The 16,529-nt window shown below is 40.7% G+C and overlaps 5 protein-coding genes across 7 annotated transcripts; 4 read left to right on the top strand and 1 right to left on the bottom strand.

Moving 5' to 3' along the window:
• The first annotated feature begins 4 nt into the window (after nt 1-4).
• LOC138138742 (ankyrin repeat domain-containing protein 13D) lies at nt 5-6,599 on the top strand. Of its 2 annotated transcripts, none has more exons than XM_069058749.1 (10): nt 5-259; nt 315-450; nt 502-672; nt 722-865; nt 1,098-1,275; nt 4,640-5,142; nt 5,195-5,362; nt 5,472-5,575; nt 5,627-5,715; nt 5,851-6,599. In XM_069058749.1, exons 1-10 carry the CDS (start codon nt 161-163, stop codon nt 6,044-6,046), a joined length of 1,788 nt encoding a protein of 595 aa, XP_068914850.1. In that variant the 5' UTR covers nt 5-160; the 3' UTR covers nt 6,047-6,599. The 2 variants fall into 2 exon arrangements, with proteins under 2 accessions (XP_068914850.1, XP_068914851.1); XM_069058750.1 differs by having other exon boundaries at nt 5,195-5,356.
• A 6-nt stretch (nt 6,600-6,605) lies between these two features.
• On the top strand, nt 6,606-10,268 carry LOC138138740 (uncharacterized). The gene is made up of 2 exons (XM_069058748.1): nt 6,606-6,746; nt 6,806-10,268. The coding sequence occupies exons 1-2, from the start codon at nt 6,736-6,738 to the stop codon at nt 10,230-10,232; spliced, it is 3,438 nt and encodes a 1,145-aa protein (XP_068914849.1). The 5' UTR covers nt 6,606-6,735; the 3' UTR covers nt 10,233-10,268.
• Nucleotides 10,269-10,423: 155 nt separating this feature from the next.
• On the top strand, nt 10,424-14,371 carry LOC138138739 (uncharacterized). Its single transcript, XM_069058747.1, has 2 exons — nt 10,424-10,701; nt 10,754-14,371. Exon 2 carries the CDS (start codon nt 10,761-10,763, stop codon nt 14,241-14,243), a length of 3,483 nt encoding a protein of 1,160 aa, XP_068914848.1. The 5' UTR covers nt 10,424-10,701; nt 10,754-10,760; the 3' UTR covers nt 14,244-14,371.
• Nucleotides 14,290-15,367, bottom strand: mip40 (Myb-interacting protein 40). 2 transcript variants are annotated; one of them, XM_069058753.1, is made up of 5 exons: nt 15,077-15,367; nt 14,852-15,019; nt 14,639-14,801; nt 14,441-14,589; nt 14,290-14,390 (listed from the first exon to the last, which is right to left on the bottom strand). In XM_069058753.1, exons 1-5 carry the CDS (start codon nt 15,253-15,255, stop codon nt 14,369-14,371), a joined length of 681 nt encoding a protein of 226 aa, XP_068914854.1. In that variant the 5' UTR covers nt 15,256-15,367; the 3' UTR covers nt 14,290-14,368. The 2 variants fall into 2 exon arrangements, with proteins under 2 accessions (XP_068914854.1, XP_068914853.1); XM_069058752.1 differs by having other exon boundaries at nt 14,852-15,025; nt 15,077-15,355.
• Nucleotides 15,368-15,578: 211 nt separating this feature from the next.
• Nucleotides 15,579-16,419, top strand: LOC138138745 (transcription elongation factor SPT4-like). Its single transcript, XM_069058754.1, has 4 exons — nt 15,579-15,768; nt 15,828-15,931; nt 16,079-16,134; nt 16,186-16,419. Exons 1-4 carry the CDS (start codon nt 15,700-15,702, stop codon nt 16,302-16,304), a joined length of 348 nt encoding a protein of 115 aa, XP_068914855.1. The 5' UTR covers nt 15,579-15,699; the 3' UTR covers nt 16,305-16,419.
• Nucleotides 16,420-16,529: the final 110 nt, after the last annotated feature.

Here is a 16,529-nt window from a genome sequence, read left to right on the forward strand (position 1 = left end):
TTTCTCATGACTCATTAGTCAAATATGGCGTCTGGTAGATAGCACATCTGTCATTTCGAAATTTTAACAGTGAATTTCGTCGTCTCCCATTCAAAACAAACAAGTTCGATCATGTCATTGTCAATATAAAAATCTAATAGTACCGTAAGTATCACTGAAAATGGTTGAAGTGGAATTCATCAAGAAGGAATACCCACTGCACTGGCTGGTGTGGCAGAACGACTATAAACAGTTGGACACGAGATTAAAAAAGAGAGAGGTAAGTTGTGATGATTCGTGGATCCAGATCGCAACATCGTTATCGTCCCGCTTAGCATGACAAAGAGAAATTGGATAACCGCGGACGGACGCCTCTGATGTTAGCTGTCACTTTGGGTCACTTGGAATCGGCTCGGACTTTATTGAATAACGAAGCCAACGTGAATTGCGAAAATTCCCACGGTTGGACTGGTAACAAGATTAAGGGAGTAATCTCGGACAGTCCTGATTGATATCTTGTAGTCGTTCAAGAAGCAGTCGCCACAGGTGATCCGGAACTGCTGCACATGGTGCTCGAGAGACGCGACTTCCAGAGGTACTCCAATCGCATGGCCGGCATTCCGGAGCTGTTGCAGCGACTGAAAGAAGCGCCGGATTTTTATGTCGAGATGAAATGGGAGTTTACCAGTTGGGGTGAGTTGTCATCACCTACTTGACGCACTTTTTTAAGTTATTCATTCAGTACCTCTGGTCTCGCGAATGTGTCCCAGCGACACTTACAAAGTCTACAAGCAAGGGTCTAACGTCCGTATAGACACCACCCTGCTGGGTTTTGACCACACGAGTTGGCAGAGGGGCAACCGGAGCTATGTTTTCCAAGGCCACAGTAAGTCTCGAATGTAACGATTTTTTTTTTCATGTGATAATTTTTTGTCGCGATAGTTTTGCAATTGTGTCCGGCGATAAGGGGCGCCAGGAGTTACGTTTACAAATTGAACAGATTGGGTAACTTTTAGGCTTGGTGTAAAGATTTGATCAGTTTAGGCTAGATTTTGCACAACTCGAACAGAAAGGGTGTATTACTACTACTAATAATAATAATAATGAATAAACCATAGGTGATGGTGCTACTATGATGGAAATTGATCATGACATCCAACAGGTTTATTGTGAACAAATGAAGACGCCTGATGAAGCTCTTGGTATTCTTGTACCAAATGAAGAGTCTGTTTCGCAAAGGTTGACGACGCCGATAGTGACTACGTACGTCGATACAGACAAAATTAGTTTTGAAAGGTACGTTTAACTTAGGCAGTATGTTGAGATTTTTTTAATTTGCAAAAATTACAAACGAAGGTAATGATGTGACTAAAGCTTATCACGTTGACGAAAAGTTCATGGACGCCGTAGAGTTGTAATAAAATAAGTAAAATGTGTTGGTAACTTTTCATGTTATTGACAGAAAAAACAAAAACTGAAATAATGGGACGGCCATCACGGTCTCCAATTTTTGGGGCGAATTTCATTGAGAAGTGCAGAAACAAGTTTACAATTATAATAGAATTTCAAAAATTTTTTAATTAGAAAAACCTTACAGACATTATTTCACGTATTTTTATTACAACAGTCGCGAACTGTTCAACGGCAGTGTAAATTAAGAATTAAAATTAAAAAATATATTATCTTTGGTCGAGAAGTAGAAACTGAACTTAAGTCATGAAGAGTAGCGTAGTAAGACAATTTTTTACTCAAAGCAAATCTGTATTGAGAAACCCCTCACCACACAATATACGAGATAATTTTTTCTATTTCCAAAACTTCTAAATGCTCTATTATGCAGGATTAGATATTGGTAGTGAGTGATCTTGTACCTTGTGATAATATGTACGATTAGAGGTAGCTGTCATGACAATTTAATACAAATATTTCGAAATAATTGATCTGTTAAGTGCCACTTTCAAAGACCACCAAATCAGCAAATAAGTCGAATTGAGTTTTTTTTACATTTTTCTGATGTTTACGGTAATCTCTTCTACACCGTAGTGCACCGTTAGTACGCCATTTTTGGTACACCTCTATATCGCATTTGTTAAAAAATGAAATAAAGGAACATACGGTTAATAATAATGATATAAAATGGGAAAATAACAGAAATGAGTACTTAATTCAGCACTGAATAAAGGAAAACTGTGGTTCATACAGGGTTTTTATAAATGTTTCTGACATCGTACTGTGTTTGTTGTGGTAATTTGCCGCTTACAGTATGTAATGTACCTATACTATGCATTTAAAATATTAATGTGATTAATTGGTTGCCAAAACACCAGAGGATTCTAGATATTCTTAATTAAAAAAAAAAAAAAACGTCAGTAACTAGACATTTGGTGTGATTCTGTTTTAAAGTTTACCAATATTGCTATATAGCAATGTTGTAGTTGCTATGATATGAAGTTATTGATTGGTTGGATCTATGCAAAATCAATATTGTTCAATAACAATATTGCTAAATTTTGAAACAGAATCGCACTAATTACAATTGGTGCGATTCTGTTTTAAAATTTACCAATATTGCTATATAACAAGGTTGTAGTTGCTATGATATGAAGCTGTTGATTGGTTGGGTCTATGCAAAATCAATATTGTTCAATAACAACATTACTAAATTTTGAAACAGAATCGCACTAATTACACAGGCTGATTCACGTAGCCCGTTCATTAGAAACTTTCTGATTTCCCCAAATCATATTAATATGAAAATTGGTAGTTGACTATAATCGATTACTCCAAGTTCAAATGAAATATTTTCAAAATGGTGGCACTTCCCGAAATACCGGAAATCGACGCCATCTTTATTTTTTTTTAATGGAAAGCCCTCATTTTGACTTCACATTTCGATTCTACGTTAAATTTTGAGTTTAGAGCGTCTTTTTGTCAACACTTATCTGTCATCGTTTTTGACCTATGTCATCTTTTTTGCAAAAAAGCGATGTTGCTCCAAAGCAAACTCGATTTATTTTTTAAATGATCGCTCGGTATATTAATAGTATATTATATCATAAGAGTAGAAGTGAGTCTTTTTGTGGTAAACCCAGAGATTGAAGACCGAGACGAAGTCGAGGTCGCAGCTGGGCGAAGCACAAAAAGACCTTCTACCCCGAATGATATATACTATTTTATCTTCAAGCGGATCACAAAAAAAAAATCGGACATGAACTAATTTTTTTCCTGCAGTTACATTAATATGTATTGCAATTTAAAAATTTTAAGGCAACAGTAATTCCTACTTCCCTTGAAATATTATTGGTATGTACTTGAAGTTTTCATAATATTACTGAAGTCTACAACACTATCTAAATTATCCGATGTACTTCAGCAAATTTCCAGGTAAAACTATCTCAAAATGGTGAATGATCGCGATTTGTAATTAGTATCCTGAACTTTTACTAAGATAGCAGAGCCCAAATCTTCAATATCTCCCATTGTCAAATTGGTGATTTCATCGCATCGACAAGCCCTGTCACACCTAGTATTCATGCACCTAACCTACAATAATAATTTATAATTTCCTCTAGGGAACTCAAAAATGTTACCTATGATGTATCCAGATACTTTTCATCAGAGCATTATGTACAAATCATACACTTTTCGCCGGAGACTATGGTGCGATTAGATCTCCACAGTTTGTCGCGATCTGCATCAATTCCTGGAGTCGTGCGATGCATTTCGTTTTCAATGGCATCGAACGTACCTCAGATATTCGCTAAATATAACAAAAATTATCAAAACGTGAATAGCAAACGATTACAACTTGCAACTGTTTACTTTTTAACACTGAACGACCATCTTGCTTGCGCTATTTCTGATTTTGTCATCACATCATTCACATGTGAAAGCATGGACACGCCCACAACGAACGACTCGTTACATACCACAGTGGTACCGGTTAAATATTGGATAATAATCTTGTTATTTCGATTTTTTAGAGGCTTTATTTTAATAGGGATAATTTAATTATTAAATATTTCAAATGAAGTTACATTTGACTCGGTTGAGCCGCCTATGGACACTTCTACTCCTATGACTTGAAGTACTTCTACTCCGTTCAAAAAAATGCCACTTTAACCGTCTCTATTTGTATTTGTTTGATTTTATTATAAAATATGTACATTGCCATTGCTGCATTAACAAACCACTTTCCTGTATTAGTCTTGAAAACTCTTTTGTTGCATTAACTAACTCAGATTGCTGTAATTCACACTTTGAAAAACGATAAACAATGAAAACTGCAAAGTGACAATACTCAAATGTCACAAACAACTACGATGCGGTAAATTTTTATAATTAATAATCCTGTATTTATTTGAACGACTGTAGCTTTGGATTGATTTTAATTTCAAAGAATTTTTTTCCATGTGAAAAAGCTGTCATGCAAACAGTTGAGAAAAAATTCACACTTGGTGGTAGCAAATAACGTCGTAGCATTTTGATTTTTGCATCAAAAATCTTCAGAAAACTCGGTACATAATACATATATTTTTTGAAACTAATAAATCACAAAAATCTGCAATACTTTATTAAAAAGAATATTTTAAGTCTGTTTCGTTATGCAAGTTCGTAAAGAAAGGTGAACGTTCAACAATATTTTTTTGTGAATTTGCAGAAACAAAGCCGGCGTGTGGGGCTGGCGATCGGACAAGAACGAAATAATAAACGGCCACCAATGCAAAGTCTTCAGCGCTTCCAACGTCGAACTGGTGACCAAAACCCGAACCGAACACCTAACAGAAACTGACAAGGCCAGAAGTAAAAACAACAAAACTCCCCTGCAGAATTTCTTAGGTATCGCAGAAGTGGAAGAGAACCAAGGAGCAGCGGCACAGCAGAAAGAATACACGAATTCGAGCAATCCGTGCAACATCACTCCGGAAGAGTATTTCGATTCGTCGGTAAATCTAGAAGGTCGAGACATCGGTCGTCCAAAAGAAGTCAGCGTTAAAGTGCAAAAGTTCAAGGCTAACCTGTGGCTGTGCGAACAATACCCTTTATCTTTGCCCGAGCAGATTCTTCCAATTGTCGATTTGATGGCGATCTCCAGCTCGCACTTTGCCAAACTGAAGGATTTTATACAGATGCAACTGCCTTCAGGCTTCCCCGTTAAAATCGGTAATAACATCATCGAGATTTGTACGATGTCGCTAATCTTAATCGTTTCAAGAAATTCCGCTGTTTCACGTGCTTAACGCTAGGATAACTTTCGGCAACATTTTCGCGATAGACAGTGAAGTGGCTCACGTACACAGAATACAGGAGGACGACCGACTCACCTGCGTGCTGGACGAGTGCATCTTCCATTGTCCCTCAGGATACTCTCAGATTGGTAATGGTAATGCACGAGCCATTTTTCTTTTGCATTTTGTTTTATTTTCCCCGTTATTATCGCACCATCATCATCCCACCCTTCGGGTTTCTTGTTCTAATCGTCGAAGTTGCAGCCGCCGCCGACGGAAGGAGACAGTTCAGCATGGAGGAAGAGGACGATCTGTTGCAGTTCGCCATACAGCAGAGCTTGATCGATGCTGGAACGGAAAAGGAGGAGGTATGATTTCTTGACAGTTGTTTATTCGTGTTATCGAGAGTGGACCGACAGGTGGACATTTGGGAGGCACTCAAGGCCCAGAAACCGTCACGACCCGCCACTCCGAATCTCGTCGGTGAAGAAGAGCGACAGCTGCAAAGGTTTGTTTCTCTCTGTCGAGTGTAACGACTATAACGGTCTTGTTCACTTTCAAGAGGGCGTCTCGCTCGCGGTGCTCGCTAACTCGTAGCTTGTGCTTTCTTAGAATTAGTCGCGAGTAAAGTCATTTTTTGTAGAGCTATTCAAGCCAGTTTAGAGCTTTACCAAAAGAATACGGACACGGACGACGCCGTCGCCGTGGCCGACGTAGACTCGGAGCTACACATGGCGTTGCTGCTCTCGGAACAGGAGTGCAAGAAGCAAGAGCAGCAGAGGCTGCAAGAGGAGAAACTGCTCGAAGAAATACTTCAACTGTCGCTGACTGAAAAATAGGATCCAAACAGGGGCAAATGATATTTTCCATGATTTCAGACACGACCGTGATAACATTTTTAACGAAATTTTTTCAATACCTCATTCAGAGTCAAACGTATAATAGCAATAGTCTCGGAATGGTAGTATTTGTTAGCAGTTTCTCAATCAAAATTGAAACTTTTGTTTGGTGAAGTCACTGCCCTTCGATGTCTGACGATTGACTTAAAACATTTAAAAAGAACGTCCTATGTAGTTTTATATTATAAAAAAACTCACGTGATGTGAATTTTTTAAACAACGTCTAGACTCTCAGCTATTTTCCAATATACTTAAAACAATCTTATGATACAGTTTGTTTTTACAGTAAAGCATATATTTTCAAACATTAGTATAATTATTTATTTAATGGTTCCTATTGATTATTTATGAAAGTCGATGTTGATGTTTTATTTTTATTTATAACGTAACACCGCAATTACAGGTGCTTTCATTAAACGGTTAGGTAACAACAGTAAATCAATTTTGTTAACAAAATATGTAAATAATCTTTAATAAAATGTTTCTTCCAAGAGTTGAGGTTATGTTTATGAACACCCCACTCGACTCGACGATCGCGGCATGTTAGCGATTGCGATTGGTGGATTGGTCCGTTGCCGCAATCTGTCAATAGTAGTTGTGTTGTGAGTCACTGATTGGTAACGAGGTCAATGCAAAACAGGTAATTATCATCAGCTCGTCTTAATTATAACCTCACTATTGCGTTTTGTTTTGTCATAGAAACATGAAAGAAGCGGAGGCGTTCGTTGCGGAATTTCATAACTTGAATGGAACAACGCGTGGCGAAAAAAAGAAAAGTCTGTTTCAACTCTTCCAAAAGAATCAGTCACTTCACCAAAACAAAACACTCTCAGATGCTGTGACGTCACAATTGACAGCCAGAAATCACCTAGAGCGCCTCTTTCTCGTTGAATTCTTAATCTACTACCACCGGTTTGAGGAATTGTCTAAAGAATTCTTCAAAGGAGACGATGTCGTCCTCAGTAAAATATCAAAGCACACTTGGTTTTTCGAGAGGGTCTTTCGAGAAGAGGGTCCCCATTTCGTCGACCACTTCCTGCCAACGCTGAGCCACAATGTTCGACTGAAAATCCTGAATAAACTACCCCTGATTCTGGACGAGGAAGACAGCGACGCGATTTTCGACGCCCTTCGCAACCGGTACGGAGTTTTCGTTGCGACGAGTATCCTCACGAGTTGCAGCTGCGCCAAGATCGAGCAAGTGTTGAAAAGTCATCCTATAAAATTGTGGACGAGTCAGTTGAAAGTGCTCTACAACAAAAGTCCAGACTTGATCTACATTTATTTAGAGGAGAGGGTGAGGTACGAGGGGAACGTGAATTTTTTGGAGAGGGACCCAATTTTTTTCTTCATTGCTACCAAAAATCCGGACATGTTTTGCATATTACAAGAAAAGTACAAGCTTAAATATTGTCGGTTAGGAAAACGAACCACAAAAAATTTTATAAGATGTAAGAAAGACTGCGTCATAGCTAAGCCAGAGTTGTTCGTCACTACCTTGAACGGGGCACGTATGGTGAGGACTTTGGGCCAAGATTTTCGACACGTATGCTTCAAACTGTTCCCGAAGTGTCCGACATTGTCGTTTAGGGGGTGGAGCCATATGGATAAACTCTTGAAGTATTACCCCAAAAGGCGCCGGTTTGCCTTGTTCAGAGACACGTTCAATCAAATTTTTTACGACCAGTTGGAAAGTCACCATCAACAGATCACCGATTACGTTTTTGAAATGATGGCCGACGTCGATGAGCGCGAGAAGTTGGTGCGCCAGAAACTGGACCACGGCAGTGAATATCATTGGACGAAGTATCTCAAAGCTCAGACTTGCATTGACATCATCAAACAAAAACTGAACGTGTTCAGTCAACTTACAGAGAGAGTTGAGAACATTTCTCTTATGACCAAGACCTGCCTCATAAACGAAGACTTGGAGGCGCTGATCACAGTCCTCCAGTTGCTGTGCAATCGTTTCAAAAATGACGACAAATCGGTACATAATAAGTTCCTACAAGTAATAGCGCTGCCGCAGTATCGTCGTGTCCTTCAAGCTTTTACTGAAACACACTGGACTTACATAAAGCAGATATTTGCCAAAGTGGGGTCCCCGGATCGGTTCAACCAATTCCAGGCCTACCATGTCTACCAATATCTGGAATTTGCGCATAAGAACGGGACCTTGACCGAAGAGGAGATGGTAAATTTGTTAGCAAATTTTCACTGGTTCCAGCAATTGGACAACTTGAAACACATCAATCCAGTTTCCGAGAGACATGTTTTGTTAAACTTGATGAAAATAGCGCCTCGAATTGTCAAAAAGAACGCGCCAATTGAAAAGATTGACGTAGGCTTGATTGAGGTTTGCCACAACTACAACTCGCGTCATCCAGATGGAAAAATCTCGATTTTTGACCACCCCAGACTATTACAGTCCCTCGAATATGCACTGAATCACGCGGACCAGGCCGGCAGGCGCACAGTTGGGTCTGCGGTGGAACGCATAATTTGCACTAAAAACAGAAACGAAAAGGTTGAACAGCTGACTCGACTCTATTGGGACAACCTCGACCGGTTCGCTAGTGTTGACACAATCGTCTGGTTTTTGGAACATCGACCGGAAGTAGTGCTGCAACACGTTGATACACTCATCAGAGTCTCGGTTGTCGAAAATTTTCGCAAGTTCGACTTTAGAGGAACTAAACGGATCTGGAGAATCATCAAGTGTTACACTCACTTAGGAATCGATCAAAAGCTGATCGAGTATTGCACCAGTAAACTAACAGATAAAGATTTCGACCGGAAAAATAGTCTAGCTGAACCTCTGTCGGTGCTGATGTCACCGCAAGACTTCATCAGACTGGTGCAGACGTACAAACCGACGACTCCGACTGTGAACGTTTACGACGCTCAATTTCAGCTCCAGAGGTATTTGCTCAAGAATCTGGTTAAGACGAACGAACCCGAAAGCGCGACACATGTCATTATGCAGTTTTGCAGTGACGACTATGTAGCGTCATGTCTTAGTCCGCTTCACAGTTGCTTGTATCGCATTCCCTTGATTCGGCTTAAACCGATTTTAGACAAATTGTGCAATACTGGAGCGGTTTCGGTCAAGAAACACGGATTTTACTTTGTCTGCGTGACACAAGACGAGTCCACGGTACTCGAGTCTTTGAAGTCGTGCCGTTTGTCTCAGTCCATAGTTATGACTTACCGGTACTTCGTCAAAAATCCGTCGCAAGCGTGTTGGGAGATTCTCAAAAGTAAGTTGGCGAAAGTCGACAACAAGGACCACTTTACCAGTATTGTACTGGTGAACAAGCCCGCACCCACACTCTACAAGACCGTGTACTTCGAGGCGGTGTTCACGATCTTCCGCGAAAAGAAGAACAGGTTCACTCAAGTGCTTTTGGACAAGTTGCAAAAAGAGACAGTTGGACAACTGACACCTCAGTTTTTCGACGCGGTGAAAGACGAGTTCCTCACGTGGAAGAAGTCGGAGTTGATCTTCGCCCGCTACCTTATTTTCTGCCCCCACGACCATAAGTTCGGGGTGGCTTTCGACATTTTGCGCAATTTCAAGGAGAAGCAGTGGTCGCTGAGGGCGCGCGACTGCAGAGACAAACTGAACAAACTGGTGGTGGCGGTATTCGAGGAATACATGGAGTGGGACAGTGCCGACGGGAGTCTGGTGACGAGATTCGCCTCGGGTTTCCACGAAATCTTCCCTCCGGTAGAAGCTTTCGAAGAGTTTGTCATCATCTCGCTGATGGTGTTCAAAAGTCGCAACGGGTCCGATCTGTGCAAGAGCGTCGTGGACTTGAACAATCGTTTAATGGCCACGTACGGAAAGCTCACGTTGACGACTTTTGCCAGTTGCCTGGAAAAAGCTTTGCCCAAGTTTTATCCAGAGGAGAGTGACGTGTTTGAGTTTTACTGCACGCTGCTCGACTACAAGGAGAGTGTCGAAGATGTACTCCTGGTACTATCTTTGTTGCCGCGTTCTCGTCCGACGTTCAAAAGATGTGTTGAGTTTTACAACAAAGCGTTAGACTGTTTGAAGCAAGTGGACGACGAAACCGTGCAGATGCACTTACATTTATACTTAAAACAGCAACAACCGCTGTAATAGCTTTCTAAACGTAAATATATTTTTATTGTTGAATACATTATAAAAGTACTTGCTTGTTGGTCCATGTCGGGTCTACTTGCTCAGCCCTGAGATGTCAGTACATTTCTCAATTAGGGAGTTAGGTATCATAGAAATCAGAAAGTAGAGATCCAAAAAAATGTTACTTAACAAAGTAGGGGAAGTTGTTCTTGGTTGTTCTCCTTGATCGAACAAATAGGATTCCAAAGAATTTAATTTGGGAATACCTAGTACACGCCACTTACGTCGAATTTGAACGTCAAGAACCCAAAGAATAATTCCCATTCCCAACAAGAACAGAAGTTACATTATTATAAATGTTTATAGGTTATGATTGTGCGTTTCATTGGAATGGGTCTGTGAAGATGTCATTATCACCAAAAAATTAAATCAACAATCAGTCTAATTAACAAGTCGAACAGAAGCTCTTACATACTGTGCTCTTACGGTACGTCGAAACGATCATATTTTATTTTTTTAACATCCTCATATCACAAAAGTGAGGTTATGGACCTAGTTATGGACAACACCCCGGCGATGGAGGACTATGTGGCGAGATTTATCGCTGAATTTCACAATCTACAGGGTGTGACGGTCGCCGAAAAGAAAAAGAATCTGTACCGACTCCTCCGCGACACCCCCGAGTTCCAGACAAACCAGCCCCTCCTCGACTCTTTGACGTCACAATTGCAACCCCAAACGCACCTGGAACGTTTGTTTTTCGTCGAATTTTTAATACACCACCGTCGCTACAACGAACTGTTGCGGGAATTCTTGAAAGGTGACGACATAATCATCAGTCGAGTAGCCAAACAGGACTGGTTCTTCCAGACAGCTTTCAGCGAAATTGGAACGGCTTTCGTCACCCAAACCTTACCCACGCTCAGTTACAGCTTGAGACTGAAGATTTTGAAGAGAATGGTCCCAATTCTCGACGAAACACGCGGCGATGAAGTCTTTGATGCCCTACTCAAATCATATGGGATTTCCATGGCCACAAACATTCTGACTTGCTGCAGCGTCGCTAAAATCGAACAAGTATTGAGTGTGTACCAGGTGAGACTTTGGCCCAATCAGTTGAAGCTGCTCTATGACAAAAATCCAAATCTGATCTGTACCTATTTGGAAGAGAGGCGAAAATATGAAGGTAATAAAAAATTCATGGATCACAATCCTATTTTTAAGTACATCGCCGAGAAAAACTTGGAGATGTACCAGGATTTGTACCGGAGGTACAACTTCAAAGTCAAGCTGGGCAAGAGAGTGACGAAGAAGATTGTCTCGACGAAGAGAGACGAAATCGTTGCGCGACCAGAAGAATACGTGAAGAATTTGAACCCGGCTCGTCTGGTGCGGAAACTGGGACCGGATTTCAGACAAGTCTACCTTAAGTTATTCCCTTTGAAGATCGACGACTCGCCGAGTGCCGAGAGTAGTAAATTGTTGAAGTACTATCCAAAACGGAGGCAATACGAGCTGATGGTGAGCACGTACAATCAGCTCTACGCGACGAAACTGCAAGATAGTCCCAGCTTGATAGACGAGTACATCTTGGGAATGATTTCCGATCCCGACGAAAGAGAACAACTTGCAAAAAAAACATACGGTGACTCCGGGAGATATTTAATATATTACCGTCCGGACCACTGCTTCACCGCCATCAAAGAGCGGATGAATTTTACGAAGTACTCCTACGACAGAGCCATCCTCGTCGCGTTCGTGGTGGAGTCGTGCCTCATGAACGACGACTACGCCACCCTCTTGGAAGTGAGCAAGTACGTAAACCAACGCTTCAAAAATGACAGCACTGAAGTTCAGTTGAAACTGGTGGTCACTCTGGTGTCCAAAAAGTGCGACTTCGACAAGCTGAGCGAGGAGCATTGGATCGAGATCAGGAAGCTCACTGAACGAGTCGACTTGCGCAACATTTTCGGCTACAACAGCACTCACCTGTTCCTCAAATACGTGGAGTTTCTTTTGAGATGCAGCAGACCGATCACCGACGAAGTTTTGCACTTCTTCAAAAAGAATAAGTTCAACGTCAACAGCGTGTCCTACATCAAATCGGAATCAGCTCGCAAGACGTTTTTGTTGAGTTTGGTCGAGTTGGCACCAGTGGTGGCCACAAACGGCTGCGAAGAACTGGATTGCAAATTGCTGGTGGCTTGCAAGAAGTACAAAATTGCCATCAGTGTGTTCGATTTTCCTCGACTGATGAAGTCCGTGAGGAGTGCTCTGGTTGACGGGAAAAATATAGAAGCGAAGTTGCTTGCCGAAGCTGTGCAAATCGTGGTCTGTACAGAACACAGAAACGATGAGATCGAAGAGTTGAGACAGTTGTTTTGGAAGAATGTCCAACTGGCGACTCCGTTCTCCGCGAGGTGGTTCCTAACGCACAGGCCCGACCTAGTCGCCCAACATCTCACAACGTTCCTCACATTCTGTCTAAAAACTAAAGAAATGAACAAAGACAGAAAGATGTGGACTCGTCTCAAGTGCTACACTCACTTGAACATCGATCGGGAGACTGTCGAATTTTGCACTTCTAGACTGACCAACCAGGAGTTCAAACTAGCAAACTGTCTCCCGCTTCTGATGCCACCTCCAGACTTTTTAACATTACTGGAGTCGTACAGACCGACTTCGTTCGTTGTAGATTTGGAAAGTCAGGAGTCGAGCCAGCGGTTCCGCATCCAGCAGACACTTCTCAGGAGTTTAAAAAATATACCCCTCAAGGAAACAAGCTTGCGGGTGATTTTGCAGTTCTGCAGTGGCGATTATCTCCCTTCTTGTATCAGTTCTCTGTACAGTGCTTTCTATAAAACTCCGACGAATCAAATCGGGAGTTATCTCGACGATTTGAAGAATCGCAAAGCTGTATCGGTCAAAAAGCACGGATTTTACTTGACTTCTGCGCTCCTAGACGTCGATACCGTTCTCAAGGATTTGAGATTTTGCGAGTTGGACCAATCGGTCAACATCACTTTCAAATACTTCTTGAGAAATCCGTCGGAAGAAGCGTGGCTACTGTTCAGGAGCAAGTTGTGTCATCTCAACAAAGAGAATGAAACAGTGTTGAAGCTAGTGATTAACAAACCCGTTCCGAGATTGTACAGATCTCAGTATTTTGAGATACTTTGGGAGATTTTGCAACAAAGTCACGCCAAATACAAGAGAATGTTTCTGAAGAGCGTGCGACCAGAGACGATTTTAGAACTGAAGTCGGAGTTGTTGGTCCAAGTGATCGACAGTCAGGGTTTTGGTGGAGAGATTGATAGAATCGTCAGTCAGTACTTGATCGATGGTCAATCGCCTGACAGATTCGATGTTGTTTTCAGCTCTTTGCAAAAATACAAAATGGCGCCGGAATTTTCAAGTAAAAGAATCTACAATTTCATCCACACTTTTTTCACCACCTATATGGGGCGACCGCAAACTGACACACGCTTGATTGAAGAGTTTGTCTCGCGATTTCAACGGATTTTCCCGCAGAATGAAACTTTCGAAGAGTGGGTCACACTAGCTCTCGTGAAGTTGAAAAATCAAACTCCCAACTCCCTCAGCGTTGCAATAATCCAACTGCACAACAACTTGCTGGCGAAATACGGCGAAACAATCACAGAAGTTTTTGCAAACAATTTGAAAAAATTATTGCCTCACTTTTACAAGACCAGTCCAGAGATGTACCAATTGTACTATTTGTTACTCACTTGCAACAAATCAGTTGCAGATGTGTTGCTCGTGGTCAAACTGCTGCCAAACTTGACACCGGAAGACAGACAAAGTTTTGAGTGTTATGAAAAGATGTTGTCTTACCTTGACGAAGTGAATCTTGCGGTCGTCCAGCTACACTTGAATTTGCATTTCAAGTCTCAGAAAGCACCCCAAGAGATTTCTTTTTACACGAATATGAAAAAGTATGGTATCAATAGGGCGTCGTGGTTGTGTCCAGGAGCGATTCGTAACAAGGGCGAGATTTTTTGGGGGTGAACTGGAAGAGAGACGGGAAGGATGATGGGGAGAATAAAGTGGAAAATTTCTTGGATCAGCAATATTATTCCGCAAGTGTAAACAAGCAATTGCCCTGATTCTATAATAAACTATTAATATAAAGACTATTCCATTGCTTCTTGCGCCCTAAAACACACAAAAATTAGACAAATATATTTTTTCAAAAACGTTTTTACTTGTTGTAAACAGTTTGAAGAATTTGGGTGCTCATGTGGTACCTTTCTTCATTCTTGGCTGCAGTTTCAATCCATTTCTTTTTAACCTTGACCCACCTTTGCAAGTGGTTTCTGATGAGAGTGTCTTTAGGAACTGGGGCGCACTCATCCTACAAAAATTGGAATAAAAATCGCCACACCAGGGATTGAAATACTTACATAGTTCAAATTAATATTGTCTTTGTTTTGTTCCAATTGTTCAGGTAGAGGTGATGGGACTCTACTCTGCACTGACCCTAGGGGTGGCGGCAGTCTGTGTATATCAGACATCATGTTTGCATTCCAAGACACGTCATTTGCTTCAGGGGACGAGAGTCGACGCCTGACAAAAAAAAATGTATTCTTGATTAAAATGATGGAATTTTGACTCACTTGACTATTGATTGCGGATTTCTCGGTTGATTCTGCATCCAAGCCCTGCAGATCGGATACAGAGGCGTGTCTTCCTCGAATCTGGCCAAATCGACACTGCGATCAAACAGTTTCATCACATATGTGTGCCGATATGGAGCTGGGACTGTGTCGCCTTTTCGTTTGCGACTATCACTTAAAAAAATGCAATATAGATAACTAAAATGGGGTGCGTTTCGTAGTTACTATTTTGAGTGTCTCTCGTCTGAGGAGTCACTGTCGGAATCGCTTTTTTCGGTGAGCTGTTTGAGAACACCTTTGAGTCGTCCTTTCGCCATCAAGTAGTCGTTCCCGAGGACATTTTCTTCTTTTACTTCAACTTTTATGGGGCTGAGGTTTGTCGAAAATTTGCGCTTTTTGGTCATTCTTACAAAAAAACAACACTATCACAACTAATAAAGTCAATAATAAAATTCAAAACAGAAGCTACGAGCTACGTTCTGATTGACAGTTTAATAAGCAGGTTTGCCAAAGTAAAATATAAAACTAGGAATGAGGAAAATCATGATTTATTAAAAACAAATAACAAGTGTGTTTCATTTTTTGGTTCTTCGAAGAGTAAAAGTTTATCTTTGCGTTCGAATTGACTTATTTATCAATTAAAGAGTAAAATAAAAACATACACATAACATAAATCTTCCCTTGTCTGGTAATTTTAATCATATTCGATTGGCAATCCCGAAAGATGAACCAGTGAACCCGTTTTCCCGTCTATGACGTTTATGTTTATGGTGATTGGTAACGTTTTTCGTTTCGGTGAAAGCTGTTAAGCGTTGTTTTTTGCAACAACAAAATTTAAATTTAAAACCATGACGCTTGAAACTATTCCCAAAGATTTGAGAGGACTCCGAGCTTGTTTAGTGTGCTCATTAATAAAGGTAAATCATCTAAAATCTAAAACTCGTAACCTGTAAGTTGTTAACCTTACTTTTTGTAGTCTTTTGACCAGTTCGAATATGAAGGCTGTGATAACTGCGATTTTCTTCGCATGAAGGGAAATCGTGATAACGTATACGACTGCACAAGTTCTAATTTTGATGGGTAAGTTGTCAAAAGTGCATTTATAATTATTGCTACTGTCATAAGTGAGGTTATATTTACATCCATAATTTTAATTTTCTTCGTTAAAACGAACGCTGTCCGATTCTTTTTGTAAAATTTTTGAAGCCAAATAGTACTTTGTTTCAGAATGATTGCTGCCATGAGTCCTGATGACAGTTGGGTTTGTAAATGGCAAAGGATAAGCAAGTAAAAATACCTACACTTTGATTTCATTCTACTTTTATCTTTTTTAGATCGATTTTGTAAAGGAGTGTATGCGATATCGGTATCGGGGCGACTTCCTGCAGGCATAATAAGAGAAATGAAGAGTCGTGGAATTGTCTACAGACCCAGAGACACAAGTCAACGATAACGCTCCTCAGTTTTCATAAAATTCTATAAACATTCATGTTTAGTGGTTGTAATTTCATTAATGTGTCTTTATTCACACACTTAAATACATTACTACTATAAGGGCCCCTTCAGCACACAGCACTTTTTAAGGTAAAACACCCCAATTTTCAAGGGTAAACTAAAAAGCAGTGGGGCCCTTCAGCACAGCACTTTTTAAGGAAAAACACCCTGATTTTCAAGGGTC

The sequence above is a fragment of the Tenebrio molitor genome, chromosome 9 (genome assembly GCF_963966145.1).
Source record: "Tenebrio molitor chromosome 9, icTenMoli1.1, whole genome shotgun sequence".
Classification (NCBI taxonomy): domain Eukaryota; kingdom Metazoa; phylum Arthropoda; class Insecta; order Coleoptera; family Tenebrionidae; genus Tenebrio; species Tenebrio molitor.

Bases quoted from the DNA above. Each gene is read 5' to 3' on its own strand.
- LOC138138742 (XM_069058749.1), top strand. From the start codon at position 161: ATGGTTGAAGTGGAATTCATCAAGAAGGAATACCCACTGCACTGGCTG. The intron at 673-721 runs GTGAGTTGTCAT...TTATTCATTCAG, and splicing joins ATGGGAGTTTACCAGTTGGG to TACCTCTGGTCTCGCGAATG. The intron at 5,363-5,471 runs GTAATGCACGAG...TCGAAGTTGCAG, and splicing joins ATACTCTCAGATTGGTAATG to CCGCCGCCGACGGAAGGAGA.
- LOC138138739 (XM_069058747.1), top strand. From the start codon at position 10,761: ATGGACCTAGTTATGGACAACACCCCGGCGATGGAGGACTATGTGGCG.
- mip40 (XM_069058752.1), bottom strand. From the start codon at position 15,255: ATGACCAAAAAGCGCAAATTTTCGACAAACCTCAGCCCCATAAAAGTT. The intron at 14,802-14,851 runs GTGAGTCAAAAT...TTTTTTTGTCAG, and splicing joins AATCCGCAATCAATAGTCAA to GCGTCGACTCTCGTCCCCTG. The intron at 14,391-14,440 runs GTAAAAACGTTT...TGTGTGTTTTAG, and splicing joins CTTCAAACTGTTTACAACAA to GGCGCAAGAAGCAATGGAAT.
- LOC138138745 (XM_069058754.1), top strand. From the start codon at position 15,700: ATGACGCTTGAAACTATTCCCAAAGATTTGAGAGGACTCCGAGCTTGT. The intron at 15,932-16,078 runs GTAAGTTGTCAA...ACTTTGTTTCAG, and splicing joins ACAAGTTCTAATTTTGATGG to AATGATTGCTGCCATGAGTC. The intron at 16,135-16,185 runs GCAAGTAAAAAT...TATCTTTTTTAG, and splicing joins TTGTAAATGGCAAAGGATAA to ATCGATTTTGTAAAGGAGTG.